The following is a 25,765-nucleotide window of genomic DNA, read 5'->3' on the forward strand; positions in this document are numbered from 1 at the left end:
ATTTGGCTCAAGTGTCCGCAATTTCCATTTTTGTTTCGTAATTGGCACACTTACCTGTACCAATTGGAAATGTAATATTATATGTACCTGTAAAATCCCGGACAACACTTGAATTTCCCCGTTTATTGCGAAGAAGCTCATCGTAAAGTGCGCTGCAAGCTCTTCCGTAAATTTTTGTAGGCAACAAATAAAGTGGTAATTTTTCGAAACTTACCTGGAAATTTGTTTATCATTCAACCTTCCGTTTCACGAAGTTTTTCTTGCATAATTATTGCAATCTACGAAAGTATTTCTACTACACTACTGTCAAATTCAACTTGAATATTACACTTGATGCAGGAAATTCGTCTGCCAATAAATATGTGCGATCATATCTCTTGCAGTAACGTGAAAATCCCACAAATCGAAAATCATTCAATTAAAATTTGTCACGTATAATTATAGGTGCATGAAACACAAATCACATGTTTGTATTTTGTAATTGGAACGAAATAAATTACAAATAACGTTTGTATCCATGAACCGTTTATCATTTGAAATATTTATTCATGCATTCTCATAAGCAAGTCATTCGTTAGAATTGTGTCTTTTTTGTACTCTATTCCGAAGCTTTACAATATTCCATGAATTGTGACTCTTCAAAGTTATTTAGGAAAAACTAGAAACCAGATCTCAAGGGAAATGAGGATTTCATAACAGGGCAGTCTCGGAGGTAGCCTGAGAATCTCAAACAATATCAACGGTTCTTCTAAAAGTCGCTCAGCCTAATGTTGTTCTGAATTTTTGAATAAAATTTTCGAGGTATTTTCGGAATTATACTTTGAATTTCAGCGTCTATCAAAAAATGAAGAAAGCTTCATTTTCGTTATCAACGGAGAAACATAACGACAGACGGTAAATAATAAGGTGGAAGCAGAAGCCACAATTTCTAGGCCAATTTGAATCGAGTGAGAATAATACCGATGTATTCCTGACAGAAGCAGTATAACACTGTGGAATATCGCATTTTGGTACAAGAATTACTTCTTCACAACGCAATAGAAATTGACGGTATTCTAATTTACCGAATAGTCCAAATTGCCCACACACATAATATATAATTGTTATTTCGTTCGAAATTTGCATCACTAGTTTACCTTTGGCTTTGTAGAAATTGTTAGTTTTTTCAGTAGCTCATTAGAATCACTAAAAGTAGAAAATCAAAATTCAAAGATTACTCATACATTTATTTTGGTAATTCTTATGGAAAAACTTTACCGTCGCACGTATAACTACGTGATTTTTTTTTTCAACGCGTGGAACCAGCATTCTCAATTACCAATCACAGTAATTCAAAATGTATGGAGATTTTTTGTCATTCACAAATCAATTTCTGTCGAAAACATTTCTTGTCAAGTAACAGATTTCGGAATTAAACACGTAATTCAAATCTCATGTCTTTTGTAATACTTTCAAGATTTTTGCATCAACAAAAATTAACTTTACTAACCCATAGCTGCCTAATGACCATTTAAAGAGCAAAGTTCTCCGGACCATTTTTCATTCTTAATCCGATTATCCAGTGGCAGCATTTTTCATGTATTTTATTTGAACAATGCGAAGTTCTAAAAAGAATTTCTGGTCAGAAAACTACGGATACCAGCCAAAGTACAAATGTAGTAAAAACTCGGACATCAGAGTAAAAAAAAAAAAAAATGAATAAACAAACAATACAGCCACTATACGTTACAATCACAGGATGTAATAACCGGAAGTTACGACTATCCGTAAGTTGCAATTTTTTGTATTCAGAAATCTTGCATGCGATTGTTTATTTCATTAGATTTGTAAGCCAGAGCTTTATCAGTCGAGATGACGAAAGAGCAGGCAAACTAAAAAAGTCGCGACCGATCAGAAAATCTCTAGAGGTCAGAAAGTTACGCTTCGACAAAATGTTCATCACTCGGTCATTAAAAGCTCCTAATAACTTGGAATTCGTAGTATCTGATCTAGCCCGACAGCCGATAAAACCAATAATAGTAAATAAAAGCAGACGTGCAGCAAGGCGGTTGAAGGTAATTTTTTGCTGCCAAGTGTTTCCGTTCAAATCGCCCGCGAGAAAAAATTCCTCAAATCAAATCCAGTCCAATCTTCGGGCCGCTTAAAATTAGGCGCTCAACGAATCCGCGTATTGATCAAGCGGACGCGGCGGCGCAAGCCGCCGGCGTTGCGGAGCTTTTTTCCAGGGGGCGCGAGCATCGCTTCGCGTTGGTCAGACTCGAGGCGAAGCTAAATATATCCGCGTAGGTGTTATACGAGCGACGAGGTTGACGCGAACGTTCGTCAGGAGGATCTACGAGACGAGACGAGACGTCCACCGAAATTCCGATCGCCGGGGTAACCGCGATCCGGTCAAAGTCACCCGACACCCCGAAAGCTCGCCGGTGAAAGCCCGGCGCTTCTTGTCCGCCGCAGGGTCTCAGAACCCGGTCGCATCACGTGTCCGAAGGTTGAAGAAGAGGGCGAGAAACGTCGGCTTGCGGGTCAGGAATCGGAACCGAGACTTCCGGAGACTCAAAGGATTCCGCACAGAGCGCGTGATCGTCGCGCGATTCCCAAAATCGAGCATCAATTCCGTCCCGGCGATAACGTCTGACGTAATCCTCACGTGGCTACCGGCGAGAATTTAGATTACGGTAAGTGTGCGTGTATTGTGCATCGCGTGATGTAAGGATCTTGCGCAAGCCTCCCTTCGCCTCGCCGTTTTCCCTCAATGATGCATGTGCGAATTTCATAACTCTTTTATACATGCGTACGTCGATCATCTTCGCCGATCCAAAGCGGAGATTGTTTTAAAAGATTGCCTCAGGTATAAGGTACGGATGCTTGCAACCTTCTGCTTTCGAACATCGGATATTCGACGTTGGTATTGTTTTTGTATTTCTTTTTTTTTAACTTGATTGTAACGTAATTTGAGGGAAAAATCGATATCTTGCGATGTTTTAACGACTTCGAAAATATTAGGCGGTGTATATGTATCCAAATATCGAAGTTCGCTTATCTCGAACGAGAAAAAGAGCTTAACAGTCCCGTTCTATACCCAATTCTGAACAAAAACAGTCCAACACTTTTTTATTTGACGCAGAAATAAATAAATGGCACGGATTTTGCGAAATCGCAATGGTAAATTCGTAGAATTCACGAACTTCGATATTTCGACACATATTCGTCAACGTCGAAATTGATCAGGGCACCCCGTTCATATGTTTTGCTTTATCAGGGTTCAATGAATTTCGGGCAATCCGAAAGTTGCGAAATGTTGATTTTTTCCTACGAACTTTAACCGTGTCAAAAATAAAAATTAGTATGCTTCGACGTAGTGAAGTTTAGAAAATCTCCGACAATTTTTGAGCATCCCTTTTCGGTCAATTGGTAATGAAACTTCGCAAAATTTTGAATTCTTTCGCGAGAGTCAAGGCGTTGAAGTAATTAAAGAAATGTTCTCGACGATTGCACTTTGTCATGATGCAATACATATATTGCACGGGCCTGCTCTGTACTCAATTATCGGCCTTGACAGGCTGCTGACTACGTTTGTACGTATTGCGGTTAAAAATACACATCGTTGACAACTGTTGATGCAGTAGAAACACAAGTCTATGTACTCTGATTTGTGACTAGGCGTTATGGAAGCAATAGTAATGATTTCTAGGCCCTTTCAGCGAGACCGGTGAATCAATGCTTTTTGTCGATTTGATTAGGAGATGGTCGCACGTTGAGTACTTATCAAATTAATATGTTCGAAAGATAGAATAATTTTGCTACGAGTACAAGAAGTAAAAATGCTGAAGTTAAAATCAAGTGCAATTACAGATATAGATTTTCATTCGTTTTCACTGAAACAGATTACCTTTTTCAATGGTTAATTCAACAAACGTCGTTCGTAAACTGAAATTTATATCAGTGTAATCTTAGCAAATAAAATATTCGACTACACCGACATGATAAAATAGTGTTTCAATGGGATGGCAGAGAGTGGTCTTCTGAAAAAAATAAGCCACCAAGGAACGAAGTCAAAGGAATAAAAAATTTTCTTACTTAGAAGTAATTTGAAATAAAAAAACGATATCTAAAATCTTGTTCATACTTTTGGTCCTTTCGCTTTTTTGGCCTTCGGCAATTCATCGTCACTAGGAAATATTTTAATTTAACAAGTAAGGTATCAAATAAGCTATATTTTACTCATGTATTCGTTTTGATTGTTATACATTTGGTTGCTTTGCTTTATAATAAAAAAAAAAAGATCGAGTCGCTTCTGATATCTCGAAATCCGCGCGTGTTGATTTTTAAAGTTCTGTAACACGTATTCAAATTCAAAGTCAGAGTTTCCTTATGCGTGCAATTCGATGACTATATTTATTTGATTCAGAAAAGCTTTTTAGCCCATACCGGTACAGCATTGGCATTTTATTTGTATCAACATCGCAGCATCCGTATACCAAGCGCACGTTTCCGTCTGGTGGGATTAAAATAACAATGCTAAACGCATTCGCAATTCGCCGTGGACTTGAGAAAACAGCCGCAACAACGAAAAGCGTATAGTAGCTGAAAAGCACGGTTGTACCAGTGCCAAAAAACGAAATATCCTCTCGTTTGATGCACCTGTTCCATCCAAGAATTACAACTATCTAGTACCAGAAATGCGGGGCTGACCAAGCCGTGGGTCGAATCGATAGAATTCGCCCATGAAAATCCGCTGAATAGGATTTGATCAACGATAGGCCGGAAAATAAACTTGCTATAGTTTCTGAAATCGTTCTTGTACATTTTGAAGTTTTAATTTAAACTCGGAATCTAATAGGAGGACTATTCTTGATAAATGTATGTTAAATAATTACATTTCTAAAAAGTACGTATCATCAAAAAACAAAACTCACACCGTGCAGTGTTTCGCAAGTATTCTCAATTTTGTAGATAAACATCAGGGCGCTGAGTGGAATGAAAATGTGTTTGATTTCAAAGCTGAAAAGTGAGGTTACGTTTCGCGATTTGTGCACAATTTTCGTAAAAATTGATAGAGTTGCATGGTTCGAGGAAATCGAACAGTTTATAAATGAGTTTGCTAGGATAATAAAAAGCATTATTTGCTTTTCTTATGTTTAAAAATATGTCAACTAAAATTATACCTGTAATGATATATCTTAGATAAATTCACGTCGTCTGTTATCTTGTGGAGATAATGTGAGTTAAGTTCACCTATCAGTTTGATTTAGATGAATCTGTTGTTCTAGTGAAAAATATTGTTCTAGGTACAAAATGAAAATTAGTTTTCCAGCTGTTACCGGAAAGTCTAGTATCCGTTACTATTCTTTCTCACTAGGATCACTGTTAGTATATTTTCTTGCTAAAATTTAATGCTTGTGCAACGATAAATTGACGTTAAAGCCTTGTTTAACTAAAAAAGTAGAGTAAACCTCACAAACTGATTTTGCGTTGCAATTACCAAAAAATCCAACAATATTCAAACAGTTTTTATAACGATACTTGTTTCACTGAATTTCTCTAGTTACTATAACAAATGAAATTTTTCTCAGCGTATCGTTTTTCCTCAAAACTTGTAGTCTCCAACGGATCGAACCGAATATTTCATTCCCTCAACAATTCTTTTTTCTCACAGTGATATTAGAAATCGTCCACTTTTATCTCCCAATGTTTTTATCCTTATATTTTTGATTATCCGGATGAAAATGAGGACGATCTTATCCTCTACAGAAATAATTTCAAGACAAACTATCTTTGATCTCAATTAGCTAAAAATTTCCACACGAACGATCTTATCTTGATCCAGATAATAACACTTATCATCTCGTATGCAGCACTGACGTCAGGTAAAGATGTGGTAAAGGATCGGTCTGTTATTCTGGCCAAATATTCGCCTCACGTGCTCAAACGGCCAATCTGCACACAGAGCATGCGACTTCATGATTATAATCGCTCATCCGTTTTGCGCGCTTGCCAAAAAAAGCATACCAACCTAACGGACTTATATTAGTGTATTTACGCTCATGGATGACCAGTCGGAGATCTTTTAATCCCGTGACAAATGCCCGTCCGACAGTCATTAGCTTGCAGAATTTGCATCCACCTGTCTTGGCGCTTAAATGCGTCAATCGTTCTTCGAACACAGAGCCTGCACTCTTCGCGGGTCGACTAAGAATACCTCAGGCGGTGCATTATGACGATTTGTCATGGACAGGTATGATTATTTGCGGACATTAAGGACCGGGGAACTTTTCGGACGATTCCATTTCGTGCTCAGACCGTACTCGTCAATCACGCACGTCAAGTCATCCTCTGTTTTTTTTTTAACCTGGAAAAGTTTTGGGCGATCGAGGAAGCCAATGTTATTTGTTTTCTCGAATGGAAACTCCAACGAAGTTTAAGCCAAAGTTTTAGATACGTGTCGCACGTTAAGCTCGCAAACTCGATTGTTGAATGAGGACTGCAGGGCATAACTTTTAACCGACTACTTGTTGATGTTGGTATTACGTGGCTCACGTTCATCTTCAACGTACTCATATATGCCTGAGGCTACTCTTGTTACCTTGCCTTGCGCTTTTGCGCACTCGTTACATGTGACTAATTACGACACGGCGCGTGATGAAACCCAGTATTTTGTCTCCGCTTCAGATATCGACATGAATTTGATGCAACGAAGCGATAAAACGGCAGTCATCTGAATCAAAAGTTAGGAAAAGAGAAAATGCTGTGTAAAAAATCACCGCAAAGGTGGTTTGCCCCGATGATAATGAAAACGAATGAAACGACATGTCCATTACGTATATGATAGATTTTGAATCTTTGCAAATCCGGTTGATAGAAGCTTATTAACAATTTGCGAAAAAGATTGTGTACTTAGAATATTCAAAATAACTAATTTTATCGTTATAGGTGTTTTTGATCCGATTCTGATTTTTTTTAGGCTGATTTTGTTCGCCATAAAGACTCCAGACATCGCTTGACAATATTTGGAACTATTTAAATACCCTTGGAAAATTTTATCTGAATATCTCATTGTCAGTGGAATTTTTAATCTATCGTAGCCCAAATTTCGTGTTTTCATGTATGAACATATCAATTTTTGAGACTTGTATTGATGGTGGTTGAAAATGAAATATGAGGACAATTTTTCGTCCACTTGTTTCGTAGTTTTTTTTTTTTTTTTTATTTTTATCGTTTTTTGCTTCCGTGTTAATGACATGAAGTAAAAATGCGAAGAACATAACGACGAGAAATGTCGAAAAAAAAACTGCTATAATATTAAAACGTGACTATAAACTGAAAATTATGATCGCCGTAGCGGTTAACGAGGTAATTGAAAATTCTATTATGTACAGGCTTCGGAATCCGAATAGAATTGCTCGATTTGTCAAAGACTTCCGGTGGGACACAAGTCTGTAGATTCACTGATCAAAATTCGATTGGGTTTGGATACCTAATGAGTTTTGTCTCCCACGCAACAGAGCCTCGCGTCGTGACCCGATTGCATTGGCATGTACGAACGTTATAATAATCTAGCCTATAACTAACTACTTTGCGCGAAGAGGCGATTGTTCAAATCGATTTTTACTTATCCTCGTTCAAGACTGTATTGTGCATTATAGATCACCTGTACGCACGTGAAAATAAAATCTGTTGAATTCACCAAACATGGCTGAAGAAAAGCTTTACTCCGAATTGAAAAAATTGAGTCATTTGTTAGTAGAAAGAAAAAAAAAAAGATCGAAACAACAATTTTTGTCAACGAATGAAATTGTAGTTACCTCAGTCAACGAACATTTCTGACCCCATATTTCATGAATTTAGGCATTTTTTTTCGTATTTCGACACTGCCATCTAATACAAACAAACCGATGAATTTTATGATCATTCTGATTTTTTAAAAATAATCTCTAATTTTTTCTTGGGTTGATGTATCAAAATAATTTTTTACTTATACCGGATTGTCCGAATGAAAATTCGACAAGCCTTAGCCATTAATTTCAAATCTATGAAAATCAAACTTCATTAATGATCGAAATAAGGCCCAGAATTCCAAACGATTACAATGCATCTTGATCTAATTGTAAGTTCCGAAAGTTAAACGACTGAAAGAATATTCCGTGTAAAGTGAATTATTTCGAAATTGAAACTCTGTAAACACCAAAAATGCTACAGGATAATATTTCAAAAAATCTAAGAAACCAATGAAACATCCGATAATACGATTCTATAATAATAAATATAACGAAAAAAGTTCAGATGCGATAAATTTCCGATATTCAAAATCACGAACGTATTGTGTCGTTACTTTCCATACGTGATATATTTACTTATATATTTGGGCCAATTATTTTCAGCGGAAGTTATCAGATGAAACTACACATCACGGGCTGCGTATTTTAGGCCAAGGAAACAACCGTAAAAGTTTTAGTAGAATCCATGGTACAGAGGTCTGATACTCTGCTCGTCAGTGCGTCCATTGAAAACAAAGTAAAATACATTTCTCGCCGTTTTTCTTTGCAGAAATGAACATCCAGAAACCGGAGGGTCTGCTGTCTGTGGTGCTGCCAGGCGATCTGCTAGCGTCGCCCAGTTCACAGGAGCTTTTGCCTCGGGTAGGTTGAATCTTTCAATTAGCTTTTATACAATTAAGATTTTTCATAGCATTAACTCGCGTTGCGCCGAAGAACTTTCAGCACCAATAACGGTGAGCGCGGTGCTTCCCATGAATATTATCGTGGCGTCTGCTCGAACGTTGGCCCCAATTCGATCAGACGTCGTTAATCGAACGTTCGCAGAAGAGATGCCGTCCTTGTTTGCCCAATCAGCGGTTAATCGATCAAAATTGCTTTCCTTTCTTTCGTGACAAATTCTCACTGCAGATTAGAGTGTATCGAAATACCACAATTTTCGAATTTCGACACGGACTAGTGTGGAAAACTTCGGTATTGACAAAAAAAAAAATAAATAAATAAATAATTATAATGGTTTTAAGGAGAACATTTTTGATTAATATTTTGAGCTTGAGCAAACGGTGTTAAATTTTGGAATTTACTTAAGGGGGGATATCAGTGCGGAAAAAAAAATTGATTTTTTTTTTTTGCTTAAATAGATAGTTTTGACCTTTAAGAATATGCCTACAAATTTTAAAAACAATATTCGGCTTGGAAGTATTCAAAATTGGCACCAAGCATCGACGCTTCTTTTATATCAACATTTAAGTTACATCGCTCGATTTTATCCTCTCGAAACTTTGAACGCGTTTTTCTCGAAACCATGTTTTTTGACCTGGTTGACAGCATAACTCTGTCAAATTTTGTCCAATCGACTTCATTCGAAAAGGATTCTCTTCAGAAGACTTATCGCTAGCGTCGCATCGTAGAGTTTTTTTTTTTAAATTGTTTACGTTTTTTTTTTTTTTTATTCATAATTTACTGCAAATTTTTTGTATAAAATTCGATTTTTTTTTCCAATCAAAATTTTCCAATTCCCTACCATGCTGCGATATGTATACCATTATAATTTCATAATCCTTTTGAATTTTTAAGTTCAGATGCTTGCTGTGGCACTTACGTAGTCAACCGTCGGAAAGTTTTTTTTTTGAGATGCCATTTTGCGACCGCTCCTCTGCTTTATAAAATGTACTAAAAATAAAAAAAAAATTTCCTTATACACTTCAATGCTTCAATAATAAATACACAAAATCCCAAATAATTCGATCGAGCCGTTTTTCCAAAAAAAAATTCCCAAAAAATACCTCATTTTTCAGCCTGTCACACTGATATTCCCCCTTGATACAAGAAAACAAGAAATCACTTCATTTTTTTGTCAAGACCAAAATTTACCCTAATTTATACCTAAATTTATAACCTACTACAGATTTATAAATACGTTGGCTGAAATAGTTTTGCAGTTTAACGTCGACTGTTCAAGGAACACATGTGCATGAAAAATTCCTTCAAATTGATGCAAAAAAACAAGTTAAAAAAAAAAAAAAAAAATTCATCACAACAATTTTTTAGACGTTATCTCAAAATGTGTTTGGAAAATACGTGATTTCAAGCAGAAATTTATTGTCACCGAAACGATGTTGGCAATACGGGGCACTCATAGGTAAACAAGTAAAAAACTTGGGCAACACACATGCAGTAAGTAAGGTTTCCAGGATGTCAATATTTTGTGGTCCGATAGTTACCTCGATCCAAATTCCAGTATATTTACGTTCTTATAATGTTTAAAATATATGTTTTATGGTGGTAAACGAACAATTTACTAATAAAATGACCCTTTATAACCGTTTATTAATTATAAGAGACTGAAACTATACGATGACTTTGTACAATTCATCGGAGACGTTGATCTTATTGAATGTGTCGTTTTCGTCACCTGATTTTGAACTGTGAACACTGTGCTTGACAGGACGAAGAGACGTCGGATTGTCCACTTCTGACGCCGAGTCCTCCACCAGGTCAAATGTTCAGTCCATTGGAAAACACGGCAATTTTCAGCCCTCTTGAGGGAAACCCGCTAGACATGACTTCCGGACAGACTTTGGGTAATTTCAATTCCGAAAACGGTCTGAACGGATATATAAACCTAGTCACGCTCAACAGTTCCAGTAAACCTCTGAACGACGGTGAGTACCATTCATTTTCGTAATCTTAGAACCGATTGTGGAACACCAGATTTATAAAAATGACATCTTGCTGTCATAGGCATGACAAAGTGGCTTCAAAGAAAAATAATTAAAAGATAATAGAATCTTTTCTTAGGCTTGACTCGTGCCGTATTAACCCCAGAACGGTAACAGGCGGTGATAAAATAACTGTACGCGAAGTAACAAAACCTGCGAATTAACTATCGACTGTTCATTGGCTGATTTTTTATCGTTCAACTTTATTTTCTTCAGTTTAAAATCCAAATCCCCAAACACGATTGTACGTTTTTTTCAAAGTAAAAATTCAATTCTCACAAGCTCTTTTTCGACAAGGTTCTGTGAGACGTCGATAATACGTGATCTTTACAAATTAAAAAAGACACCAATCGTGTGTCAGAAACAAAAATTTTACAATTATCCCTGCAGACGGAGGGAAAGGATTACTCGAGTCAAGTGATATTCGTTTGATTCAATTAAATGCTGTAGTCAAATGCAGCAGACACAATACTAAATTAATTCAACAAATTATTTCTGTCGGACGAAATAATATAGAACTGAATCAAACCATTGAATGATCATGCTGACTATCGATCTGTTCAAGATAACACGTCGTGAGTTCCATGCAGTAGTATAAATTTTGTAACGAGAATATGCGCGATTGGTATAACTAAAAATTTGATCAAGCGCACTAACCGTATTTTTGGAATCATATCATAACATACATAATACTGTTAAATCGAAATTTTTCGGGACTTGTTCAATATTTAATGGGTAAAACCCAAAAAATTTCTCGTTGTATGTGTAAAAGTATAAATTGAACATGTGTCAATAGCTTTTGTTGATTTGTAGTCAGTATAAATTTCAATAATTCGGAACTTGATGTTATACTTTCTTCGTTTGTAACAGATCTTATAACAAATTTATCTCACGTTATCGGAGTCTGACTTTCTAGACGACTACCCGATTTTATAATTATCTCCGAGGCTACTTCCGTAGCGAGAAAGTTCGCCGCCTAGTGACCATTTATAGTACTAGTATACTGATGTTCACGACGAATATATTCTCTACTAGTTTCAAAACATGTGGTGTTTCATTTACCTCGTAAACAAATTAGCTCAACTGATTCAACCAGTTACGCTTAATTAACAAGCTCCAGTTACATCAACAAAGTATGGCATTTGATCGATGTAAATTTTTTATTGCCTAGATTCATGTACTCATTTTATTTGAACTACCTAATTGTTTCTGTCAGCAAACATGCAATTTGGAGAAACGATTCATAAACTTCGAATAAAATGATATTTGGTTGACTCAATTTCGGTAACACATCAAAAGGTTTACTCGAATCAATACTTCACTGGATCGGAAAAAGAAAATCTTTTTTCTAAAATTTATACATTTTACTTTTCCGTTGTTTTTTTTTTTTTTTTTTCTCAGAAAACTTTTTATAAATTGCTGTGAATTTGCATTTTTCTCTGACTCCGCCACAAAAATTGTTTCGAATTTATTCGTTTACGTGAAAATCATTTGTTTCTACTTCTTTGAATGAACTTCGTGTAATACAAATATATATATATATATAGACAAACTTTTTGTTTCATAGAAATATTCAGATTCGAAAATTGTATCCGATTCTAAGAACGGTCCAGGGTGAAGCGTAAATAAGTAAGAGCAACAATGATCACTTGACACCCGGCACCTATGAGCTAAAATTTACAACCTATTACATTGGTGGCGTGTCGCATGCCATCTTCTTGGACAGACAATTGTCGTTGATTCGTTGCGTGCTCGTAAATTCATGGCCACGCTGTATCACAGTGCTGACACTCGTGTAATTGAAATTAAATCCCACTTTTCAAAACCTCAGCAGCGAAATGACATATAAAGGGGCATCAGTTGAATAAGTTAAAATTAACTGCTGAAAAGGTATTTACTTATTGGTTTTCTTTGACAGTTCTAACACGCTGGCACAGTTAGATTTGAAAAGAAGAAAATATCTATAGGGCGTTCCGCGTGCAATCGATCTGGCCAAAATCCTTTAGTTAGTTGATGAGAGTGTGTGTGATTGTTTTTTTTTTTGTATATTTTTATTCGAAGACGTTCAGACTGTAGTTGTTCAGACCGACAAAGTATATTGGAAATAGACCAAATTTAAATCCATTATAAGTGGAAAATATGGATCATGTAATGTAGAAAATGTTTCAATTTTAATTGAGTTATAGAGTCAACATGTAAAACAATATGGCAGACCCTGAAAGTTGACGAACAATTGAAAATATTTTTTCAGATTTATTTATGAAAATTTTCATCGAAAAAATATTATTTTGGATATATATCTATAGCAAGGTACACAAATTTTATTATGGGGCGGAATTTAGTTTGCAAGCAAGTGTGAGTTTTGTTCGGAATCAAATTCTAAAAAAAAAAAAAATCCATCTTGAAATAGAACGCTATAATATCCACGAATACGGACCTATTTTTTTATCGTAACTTTCGAATTAGTGAAATGTAAGAATATACTTCAATTGTGAAATCTACATAAGAGTTAAAAGTCGAAAGCCAAATACATTCATTTTCGTTCTGCGGCAATTAGTCGGGTGATTTTTGACACAGGTTTGAAAATTCGTAAATTAGAAACCAGCAATGAAATTTTTCTTCTAATTTCTGAATGATCTACCGCAGTTCCGCTATTGTAATATTGGATATGATTTTTCCGCACATTCGTATCCATTTTACTATGGTGATGAAACATTCGATGCACGTTTTCTTCATCAGTGATATCCATTACAGTGGATCTAATCCTCTTACCCCGAAAAAATTTCTGGACAATCGAATATATTTTTGGTTACAGCGAACCAATCATTTCAGCTGCTACAGGTATACAAATATATTATAGTTGATTTTTACAAACTTTTCATAGTAGAAAATAAATATTTTATTTTAAGAAGTTCTCATCGTTCGCTTAACCTTGAAATATATTTCGCCTAACCGAAATTCTTTTTTTTCTCAGTATTATTAACTTACATCATCCATAGGTTATTATTTTTTTTTTTTTTTTATAGACAAATCTTTGTAATTCTTCTAGTCACACCCAAAATTTAAGAATCTTTTATTTATATCGAAATTCACAAATACTAGCAGAAGAACGACGAACATCTATGTTGACGAAGAAAAAGAATACTGTTCGCACAAATCAATCACACTGAAAAAGAATTTCAGTCGCACGAAATACAATTCGCGGTTACGGGCGATGAGACGAGAGCATTTGGTAACTCGAACTTATTAATATCACTGCTTGAAACAAAGGATTCATTTTCTTCAATTAAATATTCATTTCAATCAAGTGATAAACATATATTTTTAACTTCAGCAACTGAAATACAGGGTTTTGGTCGGGTCGATCACGAATGGAATGCCCCATAGGTACAGTTCGCAAACTGAAAAGAGGACAATTTTTCTTTCTATAACAAGTTTTGCACAATAATCGATTTTAGGGGGATTTTTAAATCACCGTGCTGACGAATGAAAAAATGGAAAAAGTTGTCGGATATATGTAGTATATATGTATATGTATATTAGCGTACGCTAAAAACATTTTTCTTTCTTTTATCGTTTCCTATATAAAAAATGAGTGCTTCCACGTGTCCTAAGAAGCGTCGTCGAAGGGGGGGCTGTGACAAAAAATATTAACAATTGTCTTAGTCGACCAGAAATCATACATTAAAGCACTCGATTTTTACATGGGAAACTTTGAAACAAAAACCAATTTTTTTTATTTGGCAGACCGTAATATATATATACATATAAATTTATTTCCACAGGCTTCTCCTGCAATCGATTACCAATTTGATATAAACATTTTGAAGTTCAGAACGTTAGATAAAATGTTAAGGTAAGGTTGCTTAAAAATGCAAAATCCTTGTTAGGATTTGGAGCTTCTAACTTTGAATTTCGAAACTGATGGATCAAATGCAGGTCCGGGGAAGCGGTTCAAAGGATTGAAATATGTTAGGTAATATCAAGGTTTTTTTTTCGTTTTCACAGAACCCAGCTCTAGAGATCCAATGGTAGAGTCTAGCAGTAGTAGTGCCAGCAGTAGCGGAGATAACGAACCCGTTTGTACCCAGCTCCTCACGCAGCTTAACACAGCGTACCAACACCTTGCTCCAGATGCACAGGCTCTTGTGAGTAGATCTTGGAATTACGCCAAAAACGTTTATTGTGTCCACCTCAATTCCTCAACTCTTCATTAGTTCTTCGACTTTTTGATTTTTGGTTTTTGTTGAATTCAATTTTTACTTTTTCTACACCTTCACGAAGACAAATTTTATTTGACTGAACAACCTACCGATTATTCCTCATTTCTTATCTGATACCTCATCGAAGTTTTTTTTTTTTCTTCTCCTTTTTGGCGAACCATATGTCTGAAATAAATGAACGTATATTTAAGATTTTGGTCCCATTTGCAGCAGCTTTGCTTAATTTATATCGTATTATATTTGGGGTAGATCGGTTCAATAGTAATTATCGAATTATTTGAATTAGTAGTTTTAAAGTGATTTCAACAATAAATTTTACGAAAGAAAAATGAACAGTTATTTATTAATGTTTTCTGCGCTCTGGACGAATTCACGTGTTATATGGAATATATGAAAAGTTCGTAAGCTGGCACATTAAGCTCAGCCAAATTAACTACTTATTTACATTTCTCTCAGCCGTGCCATCACCGAACGTCTTCTTTTTTCCATCCTTCGTTTTATAAACAGTAAAACAGCAAAGAGCCAGAAAAGAGTTGATTCAACGCCGTTTGCGTGTCAAAACGTTCTTCCACGTGAATTCATTCAAAAATTCTTTTCCATTCCGTGTCGTTCCCTGTAAATTCTCAACAGCTGGTTTAAACAGTGTTTTAAAATATATTCCATTCTGCTTGACGCCCGTCAATCATTCGTTTACTTTCATAGCGAATATTCGACTTTACTATTATGTGTATTACACTTGTGTACGTGTAAAAATAAATATGTCATACGTCATAGGGAAGACGCATAGCGTTAATATCTAGAGACGTGACATATTCTTCAAAGAATTTGTAAACTACCCACGCACCTCTGCAGTGCAACGTTTCTTTTTTCATTCTTCTGTATTGTTGTGAAACGATGTTTTTAGTATACTTGAACATTTCAATTCTTTGATATTTCATACAATGAGAGAAATTTTTAGTTCCGGTTACCGCTCAATCCCTTAACTGTTTTCGTTTTTGACTAAAATCGAAAATATACAAGTTCTAGGTAGAAAATGAAAATTAGTTTTCTAGCTGTTACCGGAAAGTCTAGTATAAGATTAATCGTAAGTAAGTGGAATACGCGGCGCCTGATTCACTCACCGTTCCTTTAATTGTGACACTGACTTATCTATACTGACAACCTATGTCTTTAGTTTTACAACCAGGAGAACGGCGGAAAACCCCCTTTGGTGGGAATTCAGCTAGCTGTCCAAAAAACTCCGAAGGACTACCGTTTCATGGCATGGAACTGGCCGCTTATTCGCAAGGTGTGCTTTTGGTCTTTCATGTCATTTCTTGTCGGTTGTGTGGCACTGGTCATCGGCATAATTACCACAATGCCCAAGAGGTAAGTAACCCGTGTGAAATTGCACCCGTTGTTCTCTTTTCCTCTGTCGATGGTCTGTAAACGACTAATATTGTGATTAATGTTGATTCCTTGCGGTGTTGGACAGTTTTTCGTTGTTCCCGGTGACAAGATAATTGTTTTAATGACGTTTCATAGCGATAAGAAGTCATTCGCTGTTTACGTTTATCTACATATAACAAATTTGACACGAGATAGAGAATTGGATATATATGAACTGACAATGAGCTGAATTCTGTCGCAAATTATGTAATATGTAAGTTAATTAGAGTAATAGAAAGAAACCGATAAAATGCTTTTACCCCTCGAAATCTACACGAGTCTCGCCTCGAGTCTTTGAATGTGATTTGTAAGTCAAACCCTATAGATTCAGAAATCGGAAATAACTGTTACCTGCCTAAAGGAGCAAACACACCCACGATATGCAATTAAGAAAAATGTTCATCGATAAGCGAAAAGTGCTATGTTTTAGTTTTCATGAAATGTTCACCTCAGTTGCAAGAATTTTGAATATTTTGCAGTCCGTACAATTATGAATGAATTAATGTTTTTTTTTTCTTTTTTATATAAAAAGTTAGATATTTTTTGTCTCCCTAAGTTTGCCTGAAGAATTTAGTTATTCAAGGAAATTAAATAGACTCGAGTCACTTGTGTAAAAGCGATCCAGAATACCGCTTGGAATCGGGATAAAAAGATCACAAAATCAGTTGATTATAAACCGGCGGATGTATCGTAAAACGTTGAAAATATCAATTACACTAATGTTAGAATGCTTAAGAAAGTTCATAACCGCGAAATACGTTTGCACTTATAATTTGGTCAGTTAAAAAGAAACAGTCGATCTAATCACACGAGTAGATGTCTCCAACCAAGTAGTCAACATTTTTCAGTCGAAAAATATTGAAAAACAAAAACTTCAAAAAAATTGAAAAACTTATGTCTAAGTCATGAAACTTTCAAAGGCTGCGTATATTCTTATGGGGCAGGATGGAGCTTCTTCAATTTCGGCGACGTGAGTTTTAAATTGGATTTACTCGCAAAAAACTCGCTTAAGTTCGCGAAAAATGGATTAAAACTTTCGCCCCTCATCTTCACCGAAGGTGTGAAACCTCCTTAAAATCACCGGCATAAATAGAACTGTAAGCTGCATATTATATAATACGGCCGATGTTAACAAACGATAATTTTTATCACGCAGATGCGATCCACCAGTCGAATGGTGGCAGGGAAGTGTCTTCTACGAAATATTCCCGGCTTCGTATCAAGAGTCTTCGAAAATTGGTGACGGGATCGGAGATCTGAAGGGAATCACAAACCGGCTGGACTACTTGACGGATCTCGGTGTGCGAGTCATTAGATTGAATTCCATATTCCCGGCGCCGGGATATCCCGAGTATTACGGGAACGTGACGACGCTTCTCGACATCGACAAGCACCTAGGAAAGCTCGAGGATTTCGACAATCTGCTGCTGGCTATACATCGAAGGAACATGTCGCTGGTTCTGGACCTCCCTCTGCACCCCTACATAACGTCAAATTTCAATGACGGGAACTCCCAGATGGGTAAATTAAGTAAAAAGGACAAAGCTGTGAGAGAAAGAAGAGACGAGAGTGCTTCGGTGCTTCCCACAATTTTCCCGGTACCCGAACCAACCTCCCTTGAGTCCATCAGGAACATCCTCACCTCGGTACCACCGCCGCTGGATCCCGAGCCCGTAACGGAAGTTGCATCGGCTTTTGAAGAGCAGGAGAAGGATCACCCGGTGACCGAGGCTATCAAGTTTTGGCTCGAAAAAGGCGTCGATGGTTTCTACCTCAAGGGACTCGAGCACTTCGTCAAAGAAACGAGCTTCGTCGAGTTGGTCAGGCATTGGAAGTCGCTGGTGGGACCAAACAGGATCCTCATCTGCAGCATCGAGGTACTGGACATCGCGCCGTCCGGACCCTCGGAGAACGTGATTCTGGAGAGGTTCGACCTCGTTGACGTCACCTTGAACTTCGAGAACGGTACAACTGGGCTCAAGAGTCAAGTTGACGCCGTTTTGAACGGCGCGTTGTTCCGGAAACCGGGATATCCTTGGGTTCATTGGAGCGTTGGGGGAGTTGACACGGGACGAATTGCGTCCATTCTCAACAGCACTCTCAGTACGAACAATGCGAGCATAGCCGCGTCTCTTCTGGGCATGATGCTACCCGGAACTCCGAGTATCTTTTACGGAGATGAGGTGAGATATCGTATTAGGGAGGTCGCTTACCCGGAAATTGATACATTTTATTGATTTTATTACGAGATGGTCGTACGTTGAGTATTTGGCAAATTATTATATTCGTAAACTGCGGAGATGTCTTGAAATATACCAAAATAGACGAGGCTGGAAGTTTAAACAAAAGCCTATGTTAAATACCGATGTTTCATTTCACACCGCTTCAAAATGGTTAAAAATACATTCAATTCGTTCGATTTCACTCTACGATGACTCGTTTTGTTTGGGACGCTACTTTATACAAATTCACTGAAATCCTTTTTTCTAAACAGTAATTTATATGTTTTCATTTTTGAAAAGGTCTTCGGGGCTAATAACGTATATAATAATTTGGAAAAATATTCATCGTGTGACTATGTTCTAATAAAATTAATGCGAAGTATTGAATTTTGACCTGACGAAAAAATTCTTGAAAATTTCTCATCACTTTGTCAAGACATTTCTCAGAAATCGTATACGTATGTTTTGGCCAGTTCTGAAAAAAAAAATCTATATCATTTCTGGTAGTGTTCGAACTATTCCGATTAAATCCAAGGTACTTCAAGAAATAAGAAAGTATTTATGGAAAGACCTTATTTTCGTTAACGACTTAATTTTCTATTGAAAATCTGAAATAACCGAATCTTCAAGTCTCTGATTGCTTATGACTAATTAGCGTAGTTTGAAATGAAAATCGAATGAATTTCTGGGATCAATTCAGATTCTTTCCGATCTTCCGTTTTATTGAAAATCAGAAAAATTTCCTATAAAATCGAGTTTCTGTCTATTTTTCCCCTCTATAGTTGAGTTGGAATTGAAAATCGAACCAATTTCCAGAAAAATCTCATCTTTCCTTAAAGTTTCAAACAGTAACATAAATTAGAATTAAAGGAGTTTTGCGTTATGAAAATGTGGAATAGATTGCTGAAAGAAATTTTCCATAACAGTTTAAATAAATTTTTCATAAATGCATTATGCGTATAAAAATGCAATATTTTTCAAGAATTTTCCAGTAACATCGAGACATATTGATTGTCTGCATACCAAAACTGGCAATGAGATATTTCCACGAAGTTTCTAGAAGTTATAGAATTTGCTAAAGATTTTATCAGAGAAACTGAGTAATTGTCAAAAATTTAAATCGCAAAGATAGTAAGAGAAATTTCTGAATGTGTCTGAAAATAATTTTCTCCAGAGTTTTAGTAAATATTTTGACTAAACTGAGTAAAAATTTCCTAAACGTAGATTGGTATGCTGAATTGCGATAGCGAAGATCATCAGGACATCAAGCATGTTCATAATCTTTCGCCAATGGATTGGGAGGAGGTTACGGACGGGGACAAATTCTGTTCCGATATCATCCCATGGCTTCCCAAACCCCCAAAACCCGTAAAAACTACACTCGTTGGGGCAATTCGCGCTATGGCAAGACTTCGTTCGCAGGTACCGACGATTTACATCAATGCGGTATACAAGGATCACCAAATTAACGGGAATTGCGGAATTAGGTGAGAATACAACCATACGTCATAAACGACATCCACGGTGGAGAAATTACATTCGTTGTACTTGACTGTCCGCATTTTTGATGAGTTAAGGGACACCCTGTATAACAGAGTGATTTTCGAGGATCGCGTGTTTGGCGCACCATTTTTCAGGAATTAGAAAATTTTCAGAAACTCAAAGCTGAAGACTGAAAATTGATATAAAACATTATTGTTTCAGGTACACGGCAGATGATCTGCTGGTTATCGAGCGTTGGTATCCTCGGCGTAACTCGTACGTAATGGTGGCTAACTTCGGGTCAAAAAATCGTACCAAAGATTTGTCTTCTCTTTACTACGGCGGGCACGTCGTTGTCGGTGGCGTAAACCAAATCAACCACACTGTCTACTTTAAAGAGCTCAATATTCTCCCCGGTGAAGCCTTTGTCATCAAGCTGGACAAGTGAGATAACGATCGGGAAATCCTTCCTATAACCTTATCTTTTAACAGTAAATTTTACCGTTGATTGAAGCGCAGATTTCGAAAAGTCTTGCGAATTTTACTGCTGCTCGCTGGCGAGCAGAGATCTCCTGGTTTCGATGTATTCGTTTTATACCTCTCGATAAACCCGGATCGTTTTACTTCGGCAATTTCCACATTCCATGAGGAAGATTGTATACCTGTGTTATTTGAGGGTGGCCACTCCTCTGGAAAACTGGGGCATATCGGGGAATTTCTTTTGATATGAAAAAGTGAGGAAGACTTCAGGGAATTTCAAATACTTGCAATTTATCCTGGAAATCCCGTGAAATATGGTGTTCAATCCGGTCTACAAATTTTTGAACTATTGCTGGTTATTTAAACTAGCTGTTCATAATTTTTCTCACTCTCTGTGCTCACTCAAATGTTTTTTTAAATTTTTACTGCAATTCTTAATTATTATAATTATGGATTATTTCATAAAGATGATAACGATGATATTCAGAATAATTATGAATATGTATTCGTAAGTTTTAATCTTTATGTTTATCGGTAGTTACAATTTTCTATTTCTTATGAATGAAATATTTTCCAAGGTTTTTACAAGTACGGAAAAGGTGTTGCGAGATGCGATATGTTAGGGAAGATGCCTAATTTCAGGGCCAGGGTAACTGCGAATTTTGCAAAACCAAATTGAGTGATTACTCTCAATTTGTTTTGAAAATTATCATAATTGATTCCGATTATGGGCGACAATATCGGCCAGCTTGCGTGATTTTTTTATTACAATGGTCACCAATTGTTTTCAATTATGAATAAAATATGGATAACGCACGTCAGTCAGCTCGACTGAATGTTCAATTTTATCAGAGATTATTCAACAAATAAGAAATTCCAATTTTCTGCAACTCATGAAACTCGTAGAGACAAAAATACTAAAAAACCTTCCCTGGCGGATCCCGTCCCACTGAAATGGAACTGAAGTTGCACTTAGATTTCACTTTGATTACACTTGGATTTTACGGTGTAGTTAAAAAATTTTTACACTGTATTTTCCACTGTAATTGCATTAAAAACATACCCCGAAAACTACCATCGAAAAATCACAGAAATAAAAATTTCCGACTCCACCGCTGGAATAACACTGACGATTGAAATTTGAATTGAATTCTAAATTCATACTTATAACTGAAATCACACTTGAAATCTACTGAAATTAAATAATGCGAAAATATTTTATTAAAAAAAAAAAAAAAATTATGAATGGTGATATTTTGGTGATACCAGATTTCCTGGGTGTAATTTTGATGAAACCGCAGTGGAAAAATTTCACGACTGCACCGAAGAATTGAATGGTATTCGAGTGATTACCTGGAATATCACTCAATCACTAATTTTAAGATCAACTGAAAAAACAATATTATAACGCAGTGGAACCGAATCAATCAGGGTTCCTACTATTGTCGGATTGCACTTTGCTTTGTTCAATTTTTACCATTTTTTGGTACCAAACTTAAGAGATATAGTTTAGTGCTTCTTGCCAAGAGAATGGGACATCCTAAACTATATTAATTTGTTGAACTCAACCTGAAACATATGCAGTGATTCAAAGTTGGAACGTGCAGAAAATGCAAACTAGTTCAGATTTGCCTATCAAATTGAGATGCCGATTTGGCATATTTAAAACCCGTGAAAACACTTTGGGTTATTTTTCTTTTGAAAAAAATCATATTCTATATCTACGTGTGAAAGAATTAAATGTGAAAGAACAAGATATAAATGAACTGGAAGAGCTTCTTCGAGCGAATTTCATTTGCGCATTGACTTTTCATACATTACAAATAACTTTTGTATTTTCATTCTTCACTTTATACTCTCGTATATCATCATCCAAGTTGAACCCGACTATACATTTAGATTGTTAACAATTTTATATGATATAAATTTTCGGAATTTGACAGAGGCATGTTGAAAACCACCTCTACGTAAATGTGACACATAGATCTGTCCTTTTGACTCCAATGTATGTACACCTTTCGCACATACCTATACAAAAGAGAGGGAGAAAAACAATGACGAACAAACCTAATTTCATACTTGTTTTATACTACAAATGCGAATTGATTGGTTGGTACAATTAATATATATTATTTACAATAATTGTACCGAAGAAGATCTATGACTTATTCTATTTTGATGAAATACTTATTGAAACACTTTTTAAAGTATTTTTGTGGACATGAGAAATCTCCAATATTATGCCACTAGTACCTGCTCAGAATACAGGCATATTTGTTACATGTATTAATAGAACTGTAGATAAAATTATGGTGACAAAGAGCAAAGAACACACACAATATGCTAATGAAACGTTTATAGCAATTATATGCTCGTATGTTCAATAATATTTGATTTCGAGGGTGAACTACGAACTCGAAAACGAATATGATGTTCGTGTAAAGACAAAGTATTTATTTTGTTGTATAAATTTTTTGTTAGGTAAAAAAAATAATAAATTATAACAGCAATTGCTGTAACGAATTAAAAACACGAGGGGATACGGAATAACAATTTGCGATAGTAAGACATTGAAACAATTTGCTCAACTGTGAATTGTAAAAAAAATTAAATAAATCCAATCGATACATTCTGATAAATGCGATATTTGATGCTTGCCAGCTTTCTCGCAAGCGCTATCATTCGCCGCTTCTAAGTATATATACGCACGAGCACCTTAGCGTGAAGCGGAGTTCCCTCAAGCCTCACCGCGGAGCCACAAGCGGGTCCGTTAGTGACTCACACACAGCTCTGAGGAAGGTCCTCGGATTCTTGACAGAAAGTGTCGTAACGTTAAGTTGCTAGCCTCCGTCGTCTACCCGACAAGGTGAAAGGAAGCTTCGGCCGATCCCCGGGTAGGGCGCGAGAGTATTGGTCACAGTACAGCTATGTGAGGATGGCACGCGTGCGTCACGCGCGCTCGCGTGTACAACTTAACGAGGCCTATTCCGAGGAAACTCCTTTTTTTTGCTAGATGTGAGACGATTAAGGCAGGCTACGTTCGGTCTGGTGCGTGAAAAACGAAGAAATGATGCAACAAGGCCAGCTACTTACTTACTCGACCCTCGATTGTTAGAAATTTGAAACTAGGGGTTTCTGAGCCCCTAACCATTTTCAACTTTTAATAACCCGCTTTTTTCGCAAAAAAAAAAAAGAATACGACAAGTTTTTGTAATCAAATGAATTTTTTGTGCTACGAAATCTAGAGGACGAATTAATCGATTTGGATAATTTTGTTCTCAATCGACTGGGCTTTTCTTAACTTAGAAATGATTGAATTTTGTATTTTTATCAATAATGCAGCTTTCGAATTATTTGAATAACAAAAATAAAATTTTTAATTCATTTGTGAATATATTATGGGCCTGAAACGCATCCTGGCCCCATAGAAGTCAGCCAACTTAACCACTTGTTTAATTCCAAGTTTAACCGCGTAATCAATGTTCGCAAAAAGTCTTGGTTACATTAACTTTTGCATTTTCGATAACCATGTTGTAAAGTAAAACGTGTGTCCCAAATGGGTAAACAGTCAGCGTGTTTGCATCATTACGGCTCCGTTAATATCGGGATATAGAAATTTCACTTATACTTTGCTATCCTAATTTTTCGTGCACAATACCGTGACCGACTCACGTACGATCACCTGCATGTATAAATGCCGATGGTGCTAACTTGAAAAATATGCTGAGGCCTATTGTTGGGTTTAGGTATAAGCAATCCACCGTAACCGTAGAAGTATAGTTAGCGTTATAGTTAGAGCTCAAATAGCGTGCCAAAAGACACTTGAGTTGCGGACTTCTGTGTTCGGTTCGTTCATTTATTTATACTATTATGTTATTTATTTATTGCGTACCTGCGAGGAAAACTCTGTACGGATTTTTATAAAATATACATTACGATGTTTCAATAACTTCAAAATTAACAAAAACTTGAGAATAGATCGAAAAACAACAATCGATTACTAGATCACTGTAATATTAAGTATACACCGTATAACAAAGATCGTCGAGTTAGCGATCACCTTTTGCATTTATACATCACGATAAAACTTGTGATCATTGTTTTTGAGGAGTTTTTCTCGTACGATTGCAATAATATTATAGCTACTTTACAATTGATTTGAATCTAGAAAAGTAAGTGCTTATAATTTGCTTACTTCGATGAGGACATAGTTCATGAATTATTATGTATGTATTTACATGTACAAAAGAATGAATCGTTTCTTTGCTGTAGTGTAAATGCACATTGTAACATTACATACAGAAGTTATGTATGCTTGTGAAGCATTTTGGTGAAAATATTTTTACAACTTACAGGGAAATATTAATCTGTGTTTCTTTTTTTTCTAATTTTTAATACAAACAAAGTGATGTACACATTTATACGTTGATTATGTAGATCAATAGTGTGCACAGACTGCACTTAATCTTAACTAACATATTTTAGTTTATTGTATCTCACGTAACTACTGCCGTGATGAATTCGAAATGTGAAAACTGGATAATCAGTGACAATGTAAATGTGTAAATAAATGTTTAACCATCAGCCATAAAATAGTGTGTCGCCTTAAACTTTCAAACTCTTCTGCTTGTATCAATTGTGGCGTACGTTTTCTTTTTCTTTTTTAACTCCTTCTCGCTGTTTCTTTTTTAGGAACTTACGCGAAAGCAAAATATCCCTTGAAATAGACTACTCTTTGGCCGTGTTCGAAAATTGACTGACAGTACTGTCAGCAATCTTTTATCTCCTTTACGCTGCCGAGTTCTCTCGACTCGGACAAGGATCACTTGTCTGAACTGTAATTTTCTTAGAATTGGGTAATAAGTCTACCGAAATTGCATTTTTTCGGACTGGGCCGATAAATCGCCAGAGCTGCACCCGGTCGCTAAAAATGGATTCGTGTAGAACTGCTAGAGCCGCTGCCCTCTTCAGAATTGTGAATTAACCGGATTCCAAAGCTGACGCGCCTGAATTAATTTATTAATCGCGAATTTTCTGTGCTGCAGAATCTGGTTCCTAATCTGATCGCGTCTGATCAACTTGAATTATTAAAAAAGCGTGAAACAAAAAGAAAGAAATCTTCTTTAACAATATTTAATCAAAGAAAATTAGCAGTTGATAACAAGAAACAAAATTAAATCAGATATCTGAGCTCTTATGCTTTCCGGATAACAATT

General features: G+C 36.1%; 1 protein-coding gene across 2 annotated transcripts; it reads left to right on the forward strand.

Moving 5' to 3' along the window:
- Window positions 1–2,261: 2,261 nt before the first annotated feature.
- On the forward strand, window positions 2,262–25,142 carry LOC107218269 (maltase A2). 2 transcript variants are annotated; one of them, XM_046735999.1, is made up of 8 exons: window positions 2,262–2,675; window positions 8,545–8,636; window positions 10,441–10,657; window positions 14,723–14,862; window positions 16,112–16,305; window positions 17,522–18,548; window positions 19,812–20,074; window positions 20,292–25,142. In XM_046735999.1, the coding sequence occupies exons 2-8, from the start codon at window positions 8,547–8,549 to the stop codon at window positions 20,515–20,517; spliced, it is 2,157 nt and encodes a 718-aa protein (XP_046591955.1). In that variant the 5' UTR covers window positions 2,262–2,675; window positions 8,545–8,546; the 3' UTR covers window positions 20,518–25,142. The 2 variants fall into 2 exon arrangements, with proteins under 2 accessions (XP_046591955.1, XP_046591954.1); XM_046735998.1 differs by lacking the exon at window positions 2,262–2,675 and adding an exon at window positions 6,032–6,235.
- Window positions 25,143–25,765: the final 623 nt, after the last annotated feature.

Source organism: Neodiprion lecontei, chromosome 3 (genome assembly GCF_021901455.1).
Source record: "Neodiprion lecontei isolate iyNeoLeco1 chromosome 3, iyNeoLeco1.1, whole genome shotgun sequence".
NCBI classification, from domain to species: Eukaryota; Metazoa; Arthropoda; class Insecta; order Hymenoptera; family Diprionidae; genus Neodiprion; species Neodiprion lecontei.

What these genes read in the sequence shown, in the direction of transcription:
- LOC107218269 (XM_046735998.1), top strand. Translation starts at nt 6,049, where the DNA reads ATGACCAGTCGGAGATCTTTTAATCCCGTGACAAATGCCCGTCCGACA. An exon ending in CAGTAAACCTCTGAACGACG is followed by an intron (nt 10,658 to 14,722) that starts GTGAGTACCATT and finishes TCGTTTTCACAG; the next exon opens with AACCCAGCTCTAGAGATCCA. An exon ending in AACGGGAATTGCGGAATTAG is followed by an intron (nt 20,075 to 20,291) that starts GTGAGAATACAA and finishes TTATTGTTTCAG; the next exon opens with GTACACGGCAGATGATCTGC.